A 12,179-nucleotide genomic window follows, 5' to 3' on the forward strand; every position below is an offset into this window, starting at 1 on the left:
TAGGTGTGGTTTTGCTTGTGTATCACTGTGGGAGTGGGCTTTAACACCTTAGTCCTAGCTTCCTAGAAGCCAGTCTTCCACTAGCAGCCTCCAGATGAAGATGTAGAACTCTCAGTTCTGCCTGCACAATTCCTATCTAGATGCTGCCATGCTCCTGCCTTGATGATAATGGACAATCTCTGAACCTGTAAGCCAGTCCCAATTAAATGTTGTCCTTTATAAGACTTGCCTTGGTCATAGTGTCTGCTCACAGCAGTAAAACCCCTAACTAAGACAGTCTCTTTCAAGAGAATTATAACTTGAAGATCCTGAATCAGATTTCCTGTGTTCTCAAATCCTAGGGTTTCTGGACAGTTATGCAACCCTAGGCAACTAATATCACCAATCTGGACTTGAGTTTCCCCTAACAGGAATGGCTTTGAGGACTCAAGGAGGTGTAGTTGACTCTTGCCATAGGTCTTCCATGCACCTGCAGCATTATTCAAACTACTAAATACATGTTAGGCTACAAAGACCAGGCTGGCCTCTGACTCTTGAGTATCGTGATTAAATGTGTGAGACCCCATGCCCAGCTGGAAAAAAAAATCTGAGTTTCTCATCTGGAGGTACAGAAAATCATCACACACACACACACACACACACACACACACACACACACACACACACACACAGTGCAAGTGTTGGACACCGTTCTCAAAGTTGGGGGGGGGGGAAGGACAGTACATGGTATATTCATGTTTTCCATTTTTTATTCTTTCAAATAAGGTCTGGCCTCAGACTCAACTTACAGCCAGTGAGAATGACCCTCATGTCCTGATCCTACTGCCTCCACCTCTGAAGTGTCAGGATTACAAGTGTGTAATCCTGTTTTGTAGGCCCAGCTAGCAGAATTCTACTGCTTTGATCTCTCAAAATCAAGGATGAGATATGGCCACTGTGTCCAACAGTGCCTAGAGTTCTGCTAGGCTGTGAGCTCCACAGGGCTGCCATAGAATAATGTTGATCCTACTGGGTATGCAGAACTGTACTGTGCTGTCTGCCTAGAGGGACTTGAAGAAGCCTCTATTGACCCATCCACTAGTACCCCAATAAGGGCTCTGGATGTGCCCAGATGTCCGTGAAAGCAAATGGCACAAGAGTGGCTAGGACACAAGTCACTGAGAAGACAACAGCCATGTTTTCACAGGTCTTGGTTCAGTGAAGGTACAGTCTCCTTGCCATGATGTACCAGTGAGCAGAGCCTCAGAACTAGGTGGTGAGAGATGTCTGGGAAGCAACACTAATTGTATCCTGCAGGTACTTGGGTCCCAGGAAGGATTTGTGAAACTGTGACAAAGCATGAGACAAAGGCTCTGGGGACATGCAGCAGCCCCTGGGGATCACCAGTTAGCTGTCTACTCTTCAGAGGACACCAGGGAGCCACAGCAGGTGGAGGTGGAGCCCAGCAAGGAGAGTGAATATGACACCATCCTTGCTTGACTCAACAGAGAGAAGTAGGTGGAGCCTGAAGGAACCTTGGGTGGCCCAGTGCCTCCTTCTAGCATGGCTGATCTTACATCTGGGAAGGTGTAGTGAGTAGCCCAATGGCTGTCACTCTCCTAGAGTGGGTAAGCAGGCCCTGCTCCTGGTACTGAAAGTTGGACCCTTGAGGCCAACACTACAGGACACTGCAACTGCACCCAAGGATTCACTATGTTCTGCTGTGGCCCAAGTAAGTGCATACAGGCTCCATTCTGGTTTCTCCATTGAGAGTGTTAAGTAGGGCTTGTCCTTGGGGGTATAGCCTCTTGACTCATAGGCATATTTGGTAGTGTTTAGTGTTTCAGGTCCTGCCTGGTGGCATGCATCTGGACACAGAAATATCAGATGCTTCGAGCCAGCAGCCTTGTTGGAGTCTAAGATAGAACTGTTTTGGGAGTCCTCTTGCAGGGCAGTTATCATGTTTAGGTATGTGTGTGGAGGTCAAATAATACTGGAGTTGCTTCCCTCCTGCCTGCTTGTGTGGTTTGGTGATCAACAGGTTGTGTGGCCTTGTAGCACAATGGAAGTGCAAAGCCAAGATTGTCAGGGTTGCTCAGCAAATACCTTCACCCACTGAGCCACCATGCAAGCCTCTGCCATCTCTCCAAGTTACCTCCGACTTACATGCACCACCACTAATGGTTTATGCAGCACAGGGCTAACCCAGGATGTGAAATGCTGAACAATCCCAAGCTCCACTGTCATCACCTCCAGGACTCTTGGAAGACCTGAGCCAGCTGCATGGCCCAGACAAGGAAGGCAGAGGAGGTGCGGTGGTTGAGCTTAAGTTAAACACCCATATGAATTTATTAAATCCAGACTGTGTTAAAGGGTGGCGGTCTGGGAGCAGGGGTGGTCAGGGGATGAGGACAAGATGATGGAGGACCACAGGCATCCCATAGAGGAGCCCTGGCCCCTTCCCCGCCTGGCCCACCCTCGGCGCCATATTGGCTTCATCATGATTCCCGATGGTGCTGGGCTGGCAGGGCGAGATGTCTGCAAACACACAGAAACAGACGGATAGACAAGACGATGGACGGTGCCTCCACATACACACAGCCAGCCCCGGCCTGCCCGGCCCCATCTCACACACTGGGCCCTGGCCCTGGGGGCCTCCTGCCGCCCCGGCCTGATCTGTCCAGGAAGAGGGCGACAGGGAGGGTAAGGGAGGGACCCGGGAGGTGGGTATGGTCAGTCACCAGGAGCAGAGAAGGAGGACTGCAGTGGCTAATCCTTTTTCTTGTCCTCTGCTGGCTTTGGAGGGGCTTCCTGGGGCTGGCTGGCAGTGCAGGCCCCAGGAGTGGCCTTTGGGACTGTGGAGGCATCCTCTCCGGTGACAGCTGTGCTGGGTGCAGGTGTGAGAGCCCCTGCTGCAGTGGACGCCTGGGCCCTGGATGCAGCTGCTGAGACATCCTCTCCACTCATTCCAAACTCATTCACACGGGTGGGGTCGACGCGGTAGATCCACCGTTGGTAGAGGTAGATGAAGAAAACCACATCTGCGGGGAGGGACGGTGTGAGGGAGATGGTCCACCACAGAGGAGATGAGGCTCCTCCCCGCCCACCGGATCCCTGTGTCCCTCTGGGCCTTACCGTCCCGTAGGCAGCCAATCCGATACATGACAGGCATCTTGATGACGAAGGCGAACAAGTCATCAATGAAAGTGTTGAGGGCCTTGTAGGTGAGCATCCGCCACGGCAAGTGGGCCACAGACTTGAGCTTGTAGTTGATGAAGAGCTGGGGTGTCATGGTGATGAAGCCTTCGGGAAGACAGGATGCCATGACCAGCTACCCCGGCTCACTCTGCTCCTCCAGCGGAGCCTACCACAGATCTTTGCTTTCTCTTTCTAACACTTTTGTTCTGCTTGTTTGTTTGTTTGTTTTTATTTTTATTTTTCGAGACAGGGTCTTAGGTCATAGCTCGGGATGGCCTTGACCTCAGATACCCAAGCTCAGCTTCCCAATTTCAAGCGTTTCCAGATCTTTATGTTGTCCCTCCTGGTCAGCTCTGGGGACTATTAAGCCTCTTTCCTCAGAGTGCACCTTTACTGCTCTGTACTCACTGTGAGCGCCTGCCTTCTTTCTGCACTTTGGGATTCCCACAACACATGAATTCCTGTCTGCAGACCTGGCCAGAAGCCTCCTTACAGCTCCCTATTCCCACAGTGCCCACACTGGGTGGGCACTGTCTGGAGGCTGGTGAGTCCCAGGACAGGGTCTGGCTGCTGTGCTCACTTGAAGCATGAGAACATGGGCTTCAGACGGTCTGCAAGCACAGGCCCTCAAGGCTGTGGCCTACAAGAAGGATGGGCCTGGAACAGTGTGGGCATGCCCTCCAGGCAGGGGTAGAGCTGTGCCTGCTCACCAAAGGTCAGCAGGAAGCCGTAGAGCATGCTGAGCACCCAGGAGTACCAGCCCTTGTGCTCCAGGTACAGAAGGCTGTAGACGGCATAGCAGCCCAGCAGGGGAAAGAGGATCCAGGACAGGTACCGGAACGCCATCTGTGGGGTGGGGTGGGGTGGGTCACAGAACAGGTCAGCTCTGCTGGCCCTGTTCAGTGGCTCTACTCCTCCTTCTCATCCACCCACACCTGGTCCAGCAGGCTAGGCCAGGGGAATTTCCAGGTGGCTCTGGGAACTCTGGACTTGGCCAGGAAGTAGATGTGGCAGCCGGAGAACACAGGGTGTGATATGGGCCTGGCAGTGATACTGGCAGGCAAGACCAACGGTCTAGCCTGTCCCTCATGAGTGTGGGTGCTTGGAGACCACCCCAGGGCAATGGGGGTCACTCACGTCATCATATACTTTGGTTGAAGACTCAATGTAGGTGGACTTGTCTTTGAAGGTTGGGCAAGGGAAGATTCCTGCCACTCTATGCTCCCGGTCCAGCTGTAAAGGGAAAGTCAAGGTCAGCTGGGACCTGGCTCCTGCCACTCCCCAGCCAGAAACGGCCCCTGCCCTTCCTCACTCTTCCCAGTTCCCCTGCCCTAATGTGACCCCAAAAAAATCCCCTACTGTGAAAATCCCCTAGGTCCTGGGAGCTAGGCAGGCATTGGGAAACCCCTAGAGACCAAGGCAGGTCCTGGCTGGGCAGGCGACCCCCTTCCCACCCTGCAAGCCCCACAGCAACATAGTGCCCGACTCACCCGGACGTCCATGACCTTGGTAATCTTCCAGAGGTCGATAAGGACCCCAATGAAGACGCTGACCTGTACCACAAAGTTGGTCTCATTGTCCAGGATGTAAAGGAGAACCACAAAGGACTGGAAAACGCCAAAGAAGACGGAGCGCACCGACAGCCCCTCCAGGGACTGACGACTGTTCCAGAACTGAATATCTGCAGAGGATGTGGGCACAGGCAGTCAGCAGCTTCCCCTGGGATGCATTCTCTCCCACAAAAGCAGAGGGCACATAGGACTTTGTCCATGGTCATATGGCACAGAAGCACCAGTTCCCTGGGCTGGTCACTTGGGTACTAATGAGGGGTCATCAGGTGCTACAGGAAGCAGGTTAGCTAGGACCATAGCTGGGGCTGTACAGCTTTGCATAGCAGACACACAATGCCATCCTACCTCCTTTAAACAGGAAGATCCAGGGTATGCTTGGGGACCTTATCTTCTGGCCCCCAACTCAAAACTCAAACTGTGAGCTACACTTGGGGCACGGACAAGCCCTGGTTTTTAGTTTCCATGTAGACCCCTGGGGGACCTGAGCTGATAACATTCCCCCCTGTTTTCTGGTCTCCCTGGTGCCTGACTTCTAGAAGTCAAGCTGGACCACAAGCATTCAGGGCTCCTGGCATTCATGAACCAGGAGCATGGACCCTGGCCCACATGTCCAAACCTGGGGCTTAGCACATCCCACTCACAAGGTCATCCATCCCCCCAAACGGTAGGGAAGGGTCTGGGGATAGGACTCTGGAAGCCAAGTGGACAGAATCCCTTCTGGATGATCAGGGGGGCAGCTGGCATAGGGCGCAAAGCTAAGCTCACACTTGCTATTTCACACGCGTGGCAACACCCACTCCTCACTCATCTCTGGCCGTGCTGCAGTTTTGATGTTAGGGTTTGTTTGTGGTGCCAGCAGAGAACGGCAAAGCTTCCCATGTAAGGCCTTCCAGGAGAGGTCACACTGAGTACCCCTTAAATTTGCCCACTAGATCTTCTGGATGGCAGCTTCCACTGCAGTGTCAGTGTGACAGAGGTGTCCAGCACTCCTGCCAATTCCAGGAGCTTCAGCGTACCTCCACCCCCCTCACTATGGGCCAGCAGCCTAGATGCTGACAGAGAGAGCAGTTGGAATGACTGCTGTGGCAGAGCTGTGCAGTTGCAGGCCAGCAGTTTATTCACTAAGCCTCTGCCCGAGCACCTGGAGCTGAACATAGCAATGGGCTGTTCCAGAACTAGGGAGCTGCATGTTGGGGCCTCTCTGACAGACAGGGTGCTGGGAGCAGCCCTGGGGCTTCCCTTTCTTTTGGCTTTGGAGTTCCCCACCCTGCTTCCTGGTGGTGCCACCCTGGTCTTGGCCCAGGCAGCAGACCCAGCGCCTCCCTCAGATCTGTGCCTAGGCGGTCAGCATCCTCCTCGGGCCTCTAAAGTACAGGGAGAGAACCCAGGCACCCCCGGGGAAGGAAGCATGGAGCAGATTACTTCCTCTGATGGTTGCCTTAATGTCCCAAGCCCCCATGCCTACCATTTTTGAAAGCCAGGAACTCGAAGACACTGTGGACAATGGAGACGATGATGGTGAGTGCCAGAAGATACGGGCTGGTCTCCAGCAGGGCAACCTGGGGAGAGGAACCTGTGAGAACTGCCCTATCCCCGCTGTGAAACTTCATTTCCAGGAGCCATTCTCTACATGTCCCTTGGAATCCCAAGCAGGACCCAGTAAGACCGCTACAGATTCTCTCTAGTGACCATCAGCAAGAGAGTGTGTGTTACAAACAAGAGAGAAACAGGAGAAAGTAAAGGAGTCAAGTTGGGAGCCAAGTCCCCAGGGTCAGCTAGGGCTGGACTCATTTCCTGACCACTGGATGGGGTGGGGGAGCACTAGGCAGTTGTGAAACAGTCTTGGGGAGCGTTGGGTGGGATTCCCCACTTCCCCTTGGCCTGTGGCCACCCCACACACCTTCACTGAATCCTGCTCCTCGTCCGACTGCTCATACAGCTCATCACCTAAGAAGTTCCAGGGTGACTTGGTACTCTGTGCAGCATAGAGTTGCCAGCGCCATAGTGACAGCGGGCAGAAAGAGACACGCAGTGGCAGGCTGGCCAGGCTCTCATTAATGGGGTAGTAATCCTTCTGCAGGTTCCAGTAGTCATTGAAATAGATGATGGGGTAGTAGTCACCACTCACGGCGTCAAACTTCACATCTGTGGGCACATGGGGCAGGCACTGCTCAGCCTGGTCAAGACATCACAAAGCATTTCTTGACTGTGCCATGAGGAGCAGAAGGGTCCCAGGACCTCAATGGAAAGGATGCAGTGGCAAAGGGAGTGGCCCTGAATGAAGGCCACTGAAGCTTGTCTCCAGTACAGCTTACACTGGTGGTCATATAACCCCAACTCTATAGAAAATAGTGAGAAACCAGGTGTGAACCGACACCCAGGGACAGTTCTACAGCCATTCCCACCCACAGTGGCCAGTCCTTGGCTAAGGAAGAGTGTGGGAAGAAAGAGGACAGGCGTAGAGTGGTTAGGAGAATGTGGAACTAGAAGGGTCTCTCACAGAGGGACAGGGGGAAGACAAGGTCACAAGCCTGAGCTTTTGGCCGAGCTTACACTGGTCCAGTGGGGGTGGCACGCTGCCCTTCACCCATGGTGTGTGGTCATCCACGATGTTGATGGTGATGTTGGGGTGCCAGTGCGAGATTACTTCTACAGGGCCATAGTCTTCAGCCCTCTGTGGGGAGATGGGAAATGAGCAGTAGGCCTCAGGCAGGCAGAGACCCCATAAATACTACTGCTCATACCCTCCCATGACAACTGGGGCAGAAGAACAGCCACCGCAGCTATGACTGGAGGTGAATGCTGACAGCCATCACCTACTAAGCCTGACATGAGATTCAGATTCGACCATCCTCCCCCACCTCCTCATCTGAAAGAAGGAGAGAGGCTTGTGGAGGTACAGTCAGGTTACTCACAGGCAGGACAAAAAGTCCAGCCCAGAGAAGTACCTTGGCATCCCCTCTCAGAGTGGTCCTACTCCACTCTGGGACCATGCCTCCTGCCCAAAGCCACAGAGAAAGGTGAGTTTGTGAGCCTTTAGTGAAATGCCCTGGTTTGCTCAACCCACTAGGAGCCTGAGAGCTGATTAAACCTACAGCTGCTCCAAGCTACGACTCCTGCTCTGTGCCAGCTACATGGTGTCAAGCCGGCCCCTCCACCTGCCGCCTCTGTAATGTGGAGCAAGGGTCCCACATGAAATGGGCTCATGGCCAGATCTACCCCAAGGGCCACCTGGGCTGACCCTGTCTGTAGTCTTCCTGTTGCAGTGTTCTCATCCCTGAACTTTCCCAGGGAAGCGCACAGAAATGGCAACCACTTAGTCTGACCAAAACTTGTGCGCAACTAGGTAACACCACGAGCCCCCAACAACCCCACTTCTGTTTACCTTGATCATTTCCGGGTCAGCTTCTGTCTCTCCTGTCAGTAGGTTCTTGGTTTTTTGAAATCGCCTACGCTTGTATTTGTTGATCACTGCAGGCAGAGGGAGTGGGTGAGGCCTGTGAACACTGCCATCCCATAGCTTCCCACTAATGATTATATCACTTGAGAAGCCTCAACCACCCCCTAAATTTCAAGGAGCCACCATCCCACCACTTACAGATTTACCCAGGCAGAAGACAGAGCTGCCCATCTCTAAAGCCTGCTTGGCCACTCCCTAAGCCAGTGAAGGACACACATCTACCTGGAGCCACACTACACCACTGCTCCCTTCCTCACGACCTCCTTCCTACATGGCCGTGGTCATTGTTTTTCTGAAACTGCACCTCATAATATAACTTAGGCTGGCTGGGCAGTGGTGGTGCACGCTTTCAATCCTAGCACTTGGGAGGCAGAGGCAGAGGCAGGTGGATTTCTGAGTTTGAGGCCAGCCTGGTCTACAGAGTGAGTGCCAGGACAGCCAGAGCTACACAGAGAAACTCTGTCTCGAAAAAAACAAAAACCAACCAAACAAATAAACTTAGGCTGGCCTCAATCTTGAGGACTACAGGCATGAGCCACTTCATTGGCATTCACCTTCCCAAGGAGGTGACACATCCCTCTCCTGGACAGTTTAATTCCACCACGACACACTTGCCTCCTAGTTCACCCATGTGCTCCATAACCTGGACTCATGGGGAGTCAGAAAGCAGTTCCAGAGATCTGGTGCCAGCAACGTGAGAAGCCAACATGAGAACTCTGACACTGTGAATCCCCAGCCACAAGTAGACTTACTTCCCCTTGCTAAGGTCAGGCTAGTCAGGGTTCCCACCACCACCTTGCCTGAGACAAGAGCAAACGGTTGACCACGTCCTCCCAACTTGGATGTCACCAGTTCTTATTCATGTTGAGAAGTAAAACTGCCTTCCTTGCTAGACCTCGTGGTGCAAGCCAGTAATCCCAAGTAGTTAATGGCTGAGCCTAGAGGATCACAGTAAGTTCAAGACCAACCTAAGCAACCTAGTGAAAGCCTCTCAAAATAAAGCCAGTAGCCACTGGAGAGATGACTTGTGAGTGGCAGCACTAGGGTGCAGGTACATATAAACAGGCAAACACTCAAATACATAAAATCAAATACCCTAATAAAACAGAAGTGGCTGGGTGAGATGGCACAAGCCTTTAATCCCAGTACAGAGGCAGAGGCAGAAATAACTGTGAGTTCGAGGCCAATCTGGTGAGTTACAGGCCAGCCAGTCAAGCACAGAGACCCTCTCTCAAAAAACAAAACAGAGACCCTCTCTCAGTGGTAGAGCCCCTGCCTAGAATCCCCCAGTGAGGGGGACTGGGGGCGTGGCTCAGTGGTAGAGCCCCTGCCTAGAATCCCCCAGTGAGGGGCTGGGGGCGTGGCTCAGTGGTAGAGCCCCTGCCTAGAATCCCCCAGTGAGGGGCTGGGGGCGTGGTTCAGTGGTAGAGCCCCTGCCTAGAATCCCCCAGTGAGGAGCTGGGGGCGTGGCTCAGTGGTAGAGCCCCTGCCTAGAATCCCCCAGTGAGGGGCTGGGGGCGTGGCTCAGTGGTAGAGTCCCTGCCTAGAATCCCCCAGTGAGGGGCTGGGGGCGTGGCTCAGTGGTAGAGCCCCTGCCTAGAATCCCCCAGTGAGGGGCTGGGGGCGTGGCTCAGTGGTAGAGCCCTTGCCTAAAATGTCCCAGAGAGAGGCCCAAAGGCATAGATCAAAAGCATGGTCTACTGTTTGAAAAGCCTGGGTTCCAAAAAGAGGCAAACAAAACCAAGGCGGCTTGTACTGCTGAGCTGCCCCCATTCCACCCTATAGGGGAACCAGAAACTGGCCAACACAGCTCTGGGCTAAGATCCTAGCTCTTGTCTCCTACAAGCTGAGAGATGCTGGTGAGTTAATGCCACTTGCTGGAACCTCAGTAACTACCATGGAGAATGAGGATAAAGCCCACACTTCTTCACGGCCCAAGGCCTGCAGCTCTTACAACGTCAACATCATTCCATTATTTCTCGATGAATTATTCGGAAGCCCCCCTTGTCCAGCTGGAGTAGCAAGCACCTGAAGTTGGGTATCTCAGAGAATAAACTCCAGAGACAGCCTCCAGGCAGGAAGAAGCCTGTCAGCCTTCAAGATTACACGTGACAGACAGAGCTAATGAAAACAGGGGACACAGCCAGGCGGTGGTGGCGCATGCCTTTAATCCCAGCACTTGGGAGGCAGAGGCAGGCGGATATCTGAGTTCGAGGCCAGCCTGGTCTACAGAGTGAGTTCCAGGACAGCCAGGGCTACACAGAGAAACCCTGTCTATAAAAAAAAAAAAAAAAAAAAAAAAAAAAAAAAGAAAAGAAAACAGGGGACACACACACACACACACACACACACACACACACAGCACTCACACCATAACTTACAGCCAACCATAGCTCCAGTTTCAGAGGCTGACGTCCTCTGAGCCCTGCCATCACCAGGAGTGTACATAGTACACATACATACATACATACATACATACATACATACATACATGCAGGCGTTAACACTTACACACATACAATTTAATAAATAAAAATAGGGGCTGGAGAGATGGCTCAGATGTTAAGAGCACTGGCCACTCTTCCAAAGGGTCCTGAGTTCAATCCCCAGCAACCACATGGTGGCTTATAGCTACCTATAATGAGACTTGGTGCCCTCTTCTGGCTTGTAGGCATATATGCAGGTAGAACATTGTATATATAATAAATGCATATCTAGATAGATAGATAGATAGATAGATAGATAGATAGATAGATAGATAGACAGACAGACAGACAGACAGACAGACAGACATCCAGACGGATGGATCCTAGTAAGAAACAGCCCTTGTCCCATGGAAGCAGAGAAGTCCTGTTCTGGAAGGCCAAACTTCTAAAGCTGCTCCATCCATCAAAGAGTCACAGATGCTGATACAACTGGGCATAAGGTATGGGTGTGATACACAATTCACTCTGACACTTGTCTCCCCAAACAATGTAAAATACCATATTGTTCTTGTCCACCAACTCCATGTTGAGATAATGAATCCAGTATTATTACTTTGCTTTTGCCTTTCTCTTGGTGTGATGTACATGCCTATGTGGGGAGCATGCATATGAAGGCCTGTGAGACATTGGTTGTTTTTTGTATATACCGAGGCAAGGCTTCTTCCTTGACCAGGGCTTGCCTTGGCAGCTGACAGGATGCTGGGGACACGGACTCTGGCGCTCACTTTAACCATTGAACCGTCTACCTGACTACTGTTTTTGTTTTTGAGATGTGGTCTGGCTATACAGCCTGGAATTTACTATGTATCCTAGGATGACTGGAGCTCACCATCTTCTCACCTCAGCCTTACAAGTGCTGGAATTAAGGTACTTACTACCAGATGCTGCTCAGTACATTTCTGGCCATTACTATAATTAACCAAGTGGCTTATTGACTCCCCACTAAGACTGTGCAGCAGGAAGCTATAGGCACGTACCTCCATAGATAATGCCGCCCCAGGCCTTAATCACTGGCTTTAGAGAAAAGGCTGCTTTTCTTTTCTTTATTTCTCTTTCTTCTTTTTTTCTTTTCTTTTTTGAAGATAGTATCACACAATCCAGCTGGCCCTGAATTCTCTAATCAGAGATCAAGGATGACCTTGAATGTCAGGTCCTCCTCTACCCCTCCAATGCTGGAAACACAGGTGTATACCACCCCGGCTGGTTTGCTGCTTAAGGGATCCAACCCAGGGCTTCCTGCATGACAAGCAAGCACTCTGTCAACTGAGCCCCAGCTGCTCTTTCTAAAGATATATTAATTTATATGAGTATACACTGTAGCTGTCTTCAGACACACCAGAAGAGGGCATTGGATCCCATTACAGATGGTTGTGAGCCACCATGTGGTTGCTGGGAATTGAACTCAGGACCTCTGGAAGAGCAGTCAGTGCTCTTAACCTCTGAGCCATCTCTCCAGTGCCCCACTGCTCTTTCTAAACCCATAGC

General features: G+C 52.0%; 1 protein-coding gene across 1 annotated transcript in view; it reads right to left on the bottom strand.

Annotated features, from left to right (window-relative positions):
- Positions 1-2,298: 2,298 nt before the first annotated feature.
- The window catches only part of Clptm1 (CLPTM1 regulator of GABA type A receptor forward trafficking), a 32,035-nt gene continuing 22,154 nt past the window's right edge, over positions 2,299-12,179 (bottom strand). Inside the window, exons 6-14 of the mRNA XM_034508194.2 lie at positions 8,134-8,219; positions 7,302-7,422; positions 6,649-6,893; positions 6,214-6,307; positions 4,668-4,858; positions 4,315-4,410; positions 3,888-4,023; positions 3,115-3,282; positions 2,299-3,020 (exon numbers count right to left, since the gene is read on the bottom strand). Coding sequence (XP_034364085.1) covers positions 2,749-3,020; positions 3,115-3,282; positions 3,888-4,023; positions 4,315-4,410; positions 4,668-4,858; positions 6,214-6,307; positions 6,649-6,893; positions 7,302-7,422; positions 8,134-8,219 — 1,409 coding nt within the window. The 3' untranslated portion in view covers positions 2,299-2,748. The remainder of the gene's footprint in view (positions 3,021-3,114; positions 3,283-3,887; positions 4,024-4,314; positions 4,411-4,667; positions 4,859-6,213; positions 6,308-6,648; positions 6,894-7,301; positions 7,423-8,133; positions 8,220-12,179) is intronic.

The sequence above is a fragment of the Arvicanthis niloticus genome, chromosome 1 (genome assembly GCF_011762505.2).
Source record: "Arvicanthis niloticus isolate mArvNil1 chromosome 1, mArvNil1.pat.X, whole genome shotgun sequence".
Taxonomy (NCBI): domain Eukaryota; kingdom Metazoa; phylum Chordata; class Mammalia; order Rodentia; family Muridae; genus Arvicanthis; species Arvicanthis niloticus.